This window comes from Anthonomus grandis, chromosome 4, assembly GCF_022605725.1.
Source record: "Anthonomus grandis grandis chromosome 4, icAntGran1.3, whole genome shotgun sequence".
NCBI classification, from domain to species: domain Eukaryota; kingdom Metazoa; phylum Arthropoda; class Insecta; order Coleoptera; family Curculionidae; genus Anthonomus; species Anthonomus grandis.
The window spans coordinates 2,762,169-2,773,453 of NC_065549.1; the positions used below are offsets into that span (position 1 = coordinate 2,762,169).

Genomic DNA, 11,285 nt, shown 5'->3' on the forward strand with positions numbered 1-11,285 from the left:
TCCACACCAATCAAACTTATTAAAAAAATATATATTTGATTCCCAAAAGGCGGCAAAACCTCCTTTATCTAATATCCCAACCAAAAAAAAAAACATCAAAACTAATTAAACAACATTTCATGGAACTCTTAAATTATCTCTTTCCCTATTCCCAGCGTGGTTGTTTGGCGACGAAAACACTCTCGCACATGTTGTATACAACCGGCACGTTATAACTCTCCGTGATGTCATTAATCATCTAAATGATAATCTAAATATTATTAATATCCCAGTTTAATCCAGTCTATAGGTTCGCTTCCCGCTGGGATTTATTAGCTTATAGTCATCATTCCTAAAAAGAAAATTCACTAGTTTTTACCATTTTAGGAACTTTAGGAATCCAGAAAAATGCTCTAAATGATCTACCATTTCCAGAATACTGGACTGGAAGAAGAAAATGCATGTTAAACGGAGATAAGGAAAGAAAAGTGATAAGATCATCTGAATAATCTCTTTATTAACAGGCACCATTGCTCTTTACAAAAGAACCTTGGAAAATCGTTACATGGCAGTACACTATCGTAATATGGCACTTAAAAACTAACTTAATTCTTCTTCTGCTTCTGCTTCTGTTCCGCCGTCGCCTTCCTGCCCAACCTGATGGTGTTCGAATCAAAACCGAAACTTCCGCTTCCATTCAACTCGAACGACTTCACCAAAGTGGCGGGCTGAGTCTGGAAACTGGAAGAGGATCCGAAACTGCTGCTGGATCCACCGAAGCTGCTCGATCCAAAAGACGAGCCGAATCCAGATTTACCGTAGCTACCGACAGAGCCAGAGTTACCGTAACTGCCAGCAGATCCAGAGCTACCGAATCCGTAAGATGATTTACCGTAGTTGGCACCGGAACCTGATTGGATGGAGGCCACCTGACCGGCGAAGTCGTGGTCGACGTTCACCGAACTGATGCCGTGTTGGCCTACTTGGGCTTGAAGACTCGCCAGGCTACTGTCAACTGATGATGCTAGTCCAGAACCGGAACTGAATCCGGAAGAAGAGAGTCCAGAACCGGAACCGAATCCGGAAGAAGAGAGTCCAGAAGCGGAGTTGAGTCCAGATGATACGAGTGCAGAGCCGGAGTTGAATCCGGAGGAAGAGAGTCCAGAACCGGAGCTGAGTCCGGATGAGACTAATCCAGAGTTAAGTCCGGAGTATCCGGTGAGACCATAAGAGGAGACTCCGTAGGCTGGAGCGCTGTAAGCTGACACAACAGCTGGTTGAGCAACGACTGGGACTGGTACTTGACGCTCTACAGTGACAACCTTCTCAACGGGGTATGGTACTTGGACTTGCTTCTCGACTGTGACTGGGTAGGGACGGTCTACGGCTACTGGAACTTGTTTTTCCACAGTTACTGGTACTGGACGGTCTACGTGTACTGCGTATGGCACCTTCTTCTCTACGGCGTATGGTACTGGCTTTTCTACGACTACTGGGACTTTCCTTTCGACCGTTACGGGGAAGGGACGGTCTACATGGACCGGTACTGGGACTTTGTATGGTACGGCAACTTGTTTTTCAACTGGGACAGCGTAGGGTTTGTTGACGTACACTGGGTATGGCACCTTCTTTTCGATGTGGACGGGGTATGGCTTGTCAACTGGTACTTCTACTTTGTATGGTACTGCTACTGGCACTTGACGTTCCACGGTGACTACCACAGGCTTCTCAATTGGGTAAGGGACCTTCTTTTCGACATGGACTGGGTAGGGTTGAGCTACTGGTACGTGTACTGGCACTGGACGGTCTACTGGGACAGGGACTTGCTTTTCAATATGAACTGGGTAGGGACGGTCAACTGGGACAGGTACGTTCACTTGTTTCTCAACAGTTACAGGAACAGTACGTTCTACTGGGTAAGGTACTGGTCTGTCTACTGGGACGGGTACTTGCTTCTCTACAGCCACTGGCACTGGACGATCAACAGCGTAAGGAACAGCCACTTGTTTCACCACAGGAACTGGATGGGACACTGGCACTGGCACTTGGACAGTCCTGGTGTGAACTACCTGCTGAGCCGGTTGGTGTTGAACAGCAACTACAGCTGGAGCAGAATGATGAACAAAAGCGGGAGAGGAAGATACTACAGCTGGACCAGCGGAGTAACCAAGACCGGAGCCATAAGTGGTACCAGCACTGTATCCAAGACCAGCTCCAAAGGTAGACCCAGCGGCCAATCCATATGAGTGACCAGCGGTGTATCCAAGTGTGTTACCAGCAGAGTATCCGATGGCGTTTGGAGCTCCCACTACTCCATAGGAGGTGATGGCTGGTGATACGGCGCTTCCGTACAAAGTTGAACCTCCAAGACCTCCGTTGAGTGCGCTACCGAATGAGTAAGAGTTAACCAAGCCAGATCCATAACCAACCTGACGTTTGGTGGATTTTTGGTTCTTGGCTTTTGGGTCGGCAGCCAACGCCACGGAAACGACGAGAAGTAACGCCTGGAATGGGATTTATTTTTGGTTAAAAATTTGAATTGTATGAAGGTAGTTTGAAGAATAAGAACGACTAATGGATGACCCATGTTAAATGTTAAGATATATCTTATTAATGTTAAGATATATAATTGATGTTAGGATATTAAATGTTAAGATTTATCCCATGTTAAATATATCTTAAGGTTTTATACTGAACTTTTACTGAAGTATATACCGTTAATAACAACAAATTTAAACTCCCTTATTTTAAATGAGAGACCCTAGTCTATTGCTTTTTTTTTTAGATATATGGAGTTAGAAATTGTGGTTGGAGGGCAAGGCAATGGATACATATAATTAAATAGAACATTAGAATAATAATGAAACCAAGAGAACACTTTAAAGAATAAAAAAAAATTAAATGGGACTTTGAGTGCCAAGACTGCAAGGTGAAAAATGCACAAGCTTCAAATTAGGAGTTAGTATGAACGAGAAGAGATGAAAATTTTGTGCAATATCAGATTGGCTTATTTAATTATATCACCCTCAAAATCCACAGTGTGCAAATAATTCAAATTTACGGTACTCCAGCAAGACAAGAGGTATCGAATCCAAAATTTCACGATTGCGCAATGACCAGAGTTGCAGTCGTACGTCAAAATCTTGGTCGATCATAATTCCAAATTAATATATTTGTTTGACTGTAGTTTTGTGTTACTACTTTAATATTTTAGTATTTTGAATTTTGAAAATACAGCAATACGTTATGAAAAGAATGGCGACACATTGTACGGAATATCCAAAGGATTTCTCGGCTCCTTGTGACTTAAGAACTCTGTTTAAAGGAAATACTTGAGTATTATGTTATGTTTTACGTAAAAATATCATATTTGTGTAACGCTGTACATAGTTAGTCTTGGAAATCGGAGATTAAGACCACATTAAAAAAGCATCTGATAAAATCACTGCTTGGAAGTTAATTATGAAACTTTCGAATTTTATTCGGCTTTTTAGGGAAGTAACATTGTTTTTATTTTTTTAAGCGAAAACCGTGCATCGGACGAAAAAAACCAAGAAATCACATTTGCTAAAAATTAATGGAGGATTTTAAAAGTAATTTTTGTTTTACGAAAAAGCAGTGGCGTTGTTTACTAAAAATATTTAACAGAAGACCTGTAGGGACGCTACTGGCAGAGAAAAAAATTTTTTTTGCACATTATAAAATGCGTTTTGGCGCATACAATACATGTACTGAATTTCATAAAAATGTCTATAATTTTTATTTAAGTTATTATTAAAAAACTGATTTTTTTTTGAAAACTTTAACAGCCTGTATCTCAAAAGTTAAGACGTGTAGGACATATGTTAATAAGAATTTTTTTTCTTAAAATAGGTCCAGGAATCACCCCCTTATTACTAAATATTAGCACGTCTTTAAGGAACACCCTGTATAACTTTGAATATTATTTGTATAATTAATAGTATTTTGCAAATTTTATTTCTTTTTGAGTTATTGCAAAAAATGCATAACATATTACTTAAAAATGGCCAAATATGCTATCTAGTACCTTTTTGTTAAAAAAGTTACTAAACTTTTATTATTATTATGAAATTCTTATCAAAATTAATATTTAGGTATATTTAGTATTATTATCCCATCCATTTATATTGACAAATGACAAAAGAGAGTGACTCTGTTTATTTCTAATAGTTTATGTGTGGAAAATCCCAAACTAATTCCGAGGATTATTTATTACTAATCATAACAGGGTGCTAAGAAGATTTTGAAGAACACTGCATATGTATAGAGGGTGCACATGTTAGAAATTGTCAAAGTCGTCTATTTTCTTATGTTGGTTATATGAGAATTAAACTGAGGAAACTCTAATAGTTAGTATGGTAAATTTGTGATAATTTTTTGTAATATTTGAATTTTATGTGCCAACTTGAGGGAGCATTGTAGTTTGTCATTATATTTGGTGAGGTAAAATAAAAAAGTACTTTTGAAAATCTAATTTTATTTGAAGAATCCCATAATATTAATTTATATTTTGCTTAAAAATATTTGGACAAATTATGAGTTGTAAGGAAATGAGCTTCCCAAGGCCTAGTGCTCATAACTTTAATGTAATTTTTTTTTAATGGCCTAGGTTTCAAGCGGAACAACTATATTCATTCATTGTATGATGGCTCTTATCTCACAACCACTTATACAAAATATAAAAATTAAAACTATAGATTTTACTTGTTTTAGTGAAACTGTCATAATGGTATCTGTCAAATGAAGTTTGCTCCCAGTTATGGTCCCAGAAAGAGCTCAAAAAAAGCATACATAATAGCCTTGGAATTATTCAATTGATTTACATTAAAAACATATTGTTTGGCATTCCATTAGATGCTTTTTTATTATACAGGGTGATTTTTAAGTTGATACTTTTTTTTAACTATGTATAGAACTCGGTAAAATATACATTTTTTTCAAATAACTTTTTTCGATACACTCAAAAACAAGGGACATACAGAATAAAAAAAGTGAATATGGGTTTGATTTTCATCGTCTGTTTATGTTTAGTTTTTTCTCGAATTTTTGTATCATCGATCACGCATTGTACGATCAGTTAGTCTTAGACACTTTTGGTTTATTGTTGTTAATTTTAAATTTTAAAATCCTAAAAATGGCACATCGTTATGAAAACAATGAACTTGTGGATATGTTGCTTATTTATGGAGAGTGTATTATACGAAGACCGCGTTCCTTTGCGGAATCATCCTACACTATTCAACGGGCTAGGGATACTGGCGATTTACGGGAACCTCGTGGAGGGCATGCAGGAAGAGGAAGGAGACCTGAAAATATTCATAGGGAAGAACAAATTTTAAATCTCATCGAAGAAGATCCAAAAACAAGTACTCGAGTTATTTCGGGACAGGTCGGATTAAGTCAAACAAAAGTATGGACAACATTGCGCGAGAATCAATTTAATCCCTTTCACGTTCAACGTGTCCAAGCGCCACTGCCTAAAGACTTCCCCCGTAGAGTTCAGTTTTGTAAATGGTTTCTACAACAACATGAAAATGATCAACATTTTTCGAACAAAATTTTAGCCATGGACGAGGCAACATTCACCCTAAACGGAATTAACAATTTTCGAAATACGCATGTTTGCACTGAAAAAAAAAGGTTCATAATATTAATGAACGGCGGTCTTCAATTGTTCTTCTTTGATATGATGAAGTTTTTCATCGTTTTAATGTAATTTTGATCATCCAACAATAACCGTATTCATTAATATTATGAAATGGTATTCTTTGTCTCAACAAAAACTGTTTATTAAATTAATGAACACTTTTGTTTAAATCAAATACGGTAAATTATTATCCCAATGAAAAGCTTCATTAATATTATGTATAGTGATTCATTTGACTACATCTTGATATTAATAACTAAAATTCATTATATTAAAGAACAAACCACATTAGCATAATGATTTACCTATCCAAGGCGAGTTTTCATAATAATAATGAAACAATCTCATTGATCCTATGCATATTGTACAATAATATTTCCTCAATCTCCGCTGTTAATATATATTTTGCGAGTCTCTTCTTGTCTCGAACGCACGCTTCCTTATAGCGGCCTTTGCTTTTGCATTTTACGTGGTTTTTTAAAACAATAGTAGAGTATAGATTCAAGATAGTTTCGATAGTTTGGAAAAGTGATATTTGGGTTCAAGAATAGTTTAGAACGACGGGATAAGTAAATTTCAAAAAGTTGAAATTAGCCAGAGGTGAGTATCTAAGTTTTCTATATTCAAAATTATTTTATTGTTTCTAGTTTCTACATTTAAACCGCATACAGTAGTACGTATCTCCAATTTTTATTATCCAAAAGCTTGTCTGAGATAACTGAAAAATTACCTTTCTATAAAAATCCATCTGGATATAGACAGGTATGAGCTTTAGATAAAATAAATAAATATTATAATAATTTGATCTACTTATGTTTGTAACGTTTACAGATTGACATGGATTTTACGGTGGCGTTCTATAGTATGTCGAATGATTTGATGATGACCATCTCAGAGAGTAAGTAGAATTGTTACAATATATTGCCTCTCAATTTTCTTTAATAATAAATAAAGCCAAAATGACGTGAAAAACCATTCAAAAAACTTCACGTTCCTTAAGATTTTTATAGGTTTTAATTTGATGTTAATAATCTCTTGATTTATTTATCGTTTTGTAGATGGGCGTAATGCTGCCTTAATCTGGATGTTACATGGGTATTTAGTGCCCACAACAAAAATTGTTAAAAAAATATTGTACAGGAAAAAAACAACTACCAAATACACCATAAAAGACGCTCAAGAGTCAGTTATCTATGCAAGCAGTGTTATGGAAATCGAGGAGAGAATAGACCACCTTAAAAGAACAAAAGTATCCCTACAGACATCCATTTATGCTACAGGCAACAGTATTTTTGAAATTGATGAAATATTTGTCAATTTTGATGATATCAGATTTAAATTTACCAACATAATAAGGGCATTAGATATTTATTTTAAATTAATTTATATCTTCGATTTAGAATTTCCTCATGAAAGTAAAATGTTTTTTTCATTTTTACAAACAAATTTTTTTCAATTCATTAATGTAAAATCCAAATACACGAAAGTGCAATTTCTAACTATGTATCTGAATACCGTAGAACAAATAAAAGTATAACTTTATAATGTGTATTTATTTTCTCCAAAATAAAAAAATTACCTAAAACAAATTAATACTTATCTATAGCGGTTCTCAGGGAACTGCATAAAATTGTGCGGAAACTATGCATTGGGAATTTTTTTAAATTTGACAATGCTGTAGAGGAATTGGAGTATACAACTAAAATATTTTTAGCTTTGCAGCGTTAACACAATTTTTGTAACACCGAAAACGTGTTTGTTTTTTATACAGAACATCCAATCGGTTTTATACAGATTATTCCACAATCGATCGAAAGACGTCATCAAATCATAATAAAATAAAAAACGATTTATTGCAAGAACGAATCATTTGATTAAATCAATAATTGAATGAATGAAACAAAGAACAATTTCATTTCCTCAATGAATAATTTCATTAAATCAATGAATTGATTCATTTATTCAATGAATATGGTTAATTGACACAAAGAATATGAGTCATTATTGCTAAGAAAAGCCTTTTAAATTAGTGATATAATTTCATTGGCACAATGAAGTCATTCATTACGGCAAAGAATAGTTTTCATAATATTTATGAAACGTTTAGTAGGAATAATAATTTCGGTTTTTATTTTAAAGAACAATGTTCATTAACATAATTAAATCCCTTTCATGTGGTTAATGATGTACTAATCATTGGCTTCATGAACTTGTTCATCGGCTGAAAAACAATAATAAAAATCATTGTCTTAATGAAGATTTTCATTCCCCATGCAATTCGCAGAACCAATTTTCAACACCACTTTTCTGCTAATGTGTGGGCAGGAATTGTGAATGGGATACTTTGTTGGACCATTTATCTTACCAGACCGTTTAACGGGCTATGTTTATTTGGACTTTTTGCAAAATAATCTGCCTGTTCTGTTAGAAGACGTGCCACTGAATATCAGGCAAGCTATGTGGCTCCTGCAGGATGGAGCACCTGCCCATTTTAGACGAGAAGTGAGCAAATTTTTGGATATAAGTTACCCAAATCGGTGGATAGGCCGAAATGGACCAGTTGCTGATCGACACACAAGAAGAACTAATAGCACGTATTATATTATCAGTTAGACAAAAACCGATTTCTCTATTGCGTGCCGTTACGGAACAGTGGTTACGCCGAGCAAATCGTTGTGTTGAAGTTAATGGTGACAACTTTGAACAACTTATTTAAATTAGAGAGGACCGCATTGGACTCATTTTATAACATTTTGGCAATGCAATTTTTTTATTTTTCGGTTTTTTGAATAAACTTATTTGAAAAAAATGTTTATTTTACCGAGTTCTATACACAATTAAAAAAAAAGTATCAACTTAAAAATCACCCTGTATACCAATAATCTTTAATCTCTTTTAACTCTTCCAGGCAGTTGAGGTATTTTTTCTTCACAACTGCCTAGAAGAATCAATGAAAGATGACTGGAAAAGAGCGTATTATCAAAGTCAAGCATGAGGAACATTCCAATGCATTTTTTGATACTATTTAGGCAGCAACATTACTCTTAATTCTTCCAAGCAATTAAAGATTAATAATAAGAAAGTTTGCATACACTTCATTATAATTGGCAGTGTCGCTTGAGACAATACTGTTTGTATATAATTATCTAAGGTATTCATTATTATCATACTATCAGTTTTACCGTTAGTAAGTATAAGCCTTGTTATTTTACTTTATTACATTTTTAGATTCTACAAAAAATTCTAAGGAATTTAATTGTTTAACGTGCCATACTTTAGTGAAACGGTTCTCAAGATATGAAAAGTCACAATTTGACATTTCTAAAAAAAAAACGGGAACGTGTTCTTTGGACAAAAATTCGCAAAAAAGTTCCTATAAACATAGGTCCTAAACCTTTTAGATTTTGACCTACAGGCTAAATAGCTACACCCCTGTAGATATTTGTCCAAAGATTGGTATGCAGGGTCTGTGTATCTTAATACTTTTCACCGATGAAGCTAATTTCTCCAGGAACGCAATTATGAACTTCCATTTATAACCACATATTGCATTATGAGAACCCACATGCTGTGGCAGAAAACCGTCACTTAATGTATGGGTCGGCATTATTGAAAAGTTTCTCATCGGTCCATTTTTTTACCAGCAAGGTTGACTGGACAAGTGTATCAAGAATTTCTTGAAAATAAATTACCAGCGATACTAGAAGATTCATTCTCCCTTCAGCTGAGACAGCAAATGTTTTTTTTTACATGACGGTGCTCCAGCCCATTTTAGTTTAGTGGCTCGGCAGTATTTGGATATTACGTATCCAAATCGTTGGATAATATTCACCCTTGGCCCCCACGGTCTCCCGACTTAAATTCGCTGGATTTTTTTTTGTGGGGCCACCTTAAATCACTGGTTTATAGAAATCCAATTGATAATGTGGAGGAATTGCGTTATAAAGTCTTGTGACATAATCCGGTAGACACCTGGAATTTTTGAACGTGTCCGCCAATCAATGCGACGTCGATTAGATGCTTGTATTGATGTTGGAGGAGCACACTTTGAACAACTTTTGTAAAAATAATAATATTACTTAAATAAATAATCAAAATTACAATTTTATTAAATTGGGCTGGCTTTTGTACTAAATTAATTAATAAAAATGTATTAAAATTGCAATAAACTAAAAAAACGAATAATTACTAGAATAAAGAAAGTCTACTCAAATCTGAGCAACATGTCCATGGTTTTTAATTTTTTATGCGAAAACCGTGCATCTAACGGACAAAGTCCAAAGGATCAAAAATGTTGCAAATAAAACAGGGAATTTAAAAATATTTTTTAATATAAGGAAAACCGGTAGCGTACCATTTTTCTTTATAAAAGTATTCAGCGGAAAACCCGAACACACGCCACTAGAGAACATAAAAATGTTAAAAGTATGTTGGTAAATGGCTCTGGATACACAGACCCTGCATACCAATCTTTGGACAAATATCTACAGGGGTATTTAAGTTATCGAAAAAAAAATCATTTTTTTGTTAAAACTTTACCACTCTGTAGCTCAAAATCTAAAAGGTTTAGGACCTATGTTTATAGAAACTTTTTTGCGAATTTTTGTCCAAAGAACACGTTCCTGAATTTTGTCGCAATATATAAAAAACGCCCTGTATAAAGAAAATCGGATATCTATTTTTTTTTATTTTATCCCATAACCTTTAAAAAATTTAAAAAACTACTATAACTCAAAAACCATTTTAACAAAGTGTATCATGTTAGCCCTCGAATTTCTTAACATTTCACGTAGAATTTAAATATATAATACTATATAGTGTGTCTCATAAAGAAATAAGTTTACATACATTTCAGCTATACTGGGCAGTGTTGCTAGGTTGGAAATAGTTTAAACTGAAAGGGCATCATCGAAAAACCCCCTGTATATAAATTATTGAATATTTTCGATTTTACATTTTGACATTTCTCACAATTGTCAGTATTTCTTACTTGAAAAAAATTTGTCTTAATAGAGTAATCGAAAATTATTTTTTAATTTAATTTTGACCCTAGAGCCCCTAAAACATGTAAAGAAACTTCAAATTTTCAAGTTCGAATAACTCAAACTACATCGTGTTTATAGTATACCTCAAATTTCTTGATATTTGACGTAGAAACTAAAAATGCGATGATATATACAAATTAGTTAGCATACACTTTAATTTACAAAAATATTTAATAAATATAAAATGAAAAACTTACGAAAGCCCTCATGTTGTTGTACCCCAGAGGATCTGGACTGTTCAACTGATGCTCTTGACTGCGAAAAAAAACGCTTATATAGGCAGACGATACCGCTACAAAATCGGAGAATAATTAATAAATTAAAAAAAAAAAAAAAACTGGTCGAATTTATTTCTTTGGGATCGAAAATTTTAATAAAAAAACGATTTGTTATAAATTAAATTATAACGAGCGAGGGGGAATAGATACGTTCGGGTCTAAAGGTGCTACGATTTTTACATAAGATTTACAGCGGATTTTAATAGGGATTGGTCTCTTAGAGATGCGATATCGATTATTAAACGATTCGCTTTTCTTATGTATTATTAGTTAATGTACACTTTAAACTGCCCTATCATCAAGAAAAATTATTAT

At 34.2% G+C, this 11,285-nt stretch overlaps 1 protein-coding gene across 1 annotated transcript; it reads right to left on the reverse strand.

The window, feature by feature from the left end:
• Nucleotides 1–476: 476 nt before the first annotated feature.
• Nucleotides 477–10,979, reverse strand: LOC126735148 (uncharacterized). The gene is made up of 2 exons (XM_050439084.1): nucleotides 10,890–10,979; nucleotides 477–2,483 (listed from the first exon to the last, which is right to left on the reverse strand). Exons 1-2 carry the CDS (start codon nucleotides 10,899–10,901, stop codon nucleotides 585–587), a joined length of 1,911 nt encoding a protein of 636 aa, XP_050295041.1. The 5' UTR covers nucleotides 10,902–10,979; the 3' UTR covers nucleotides 477–584.
• Between the last annotated feature and the right edge of the window lie 306 nt (nucleotides 10,980–11,285).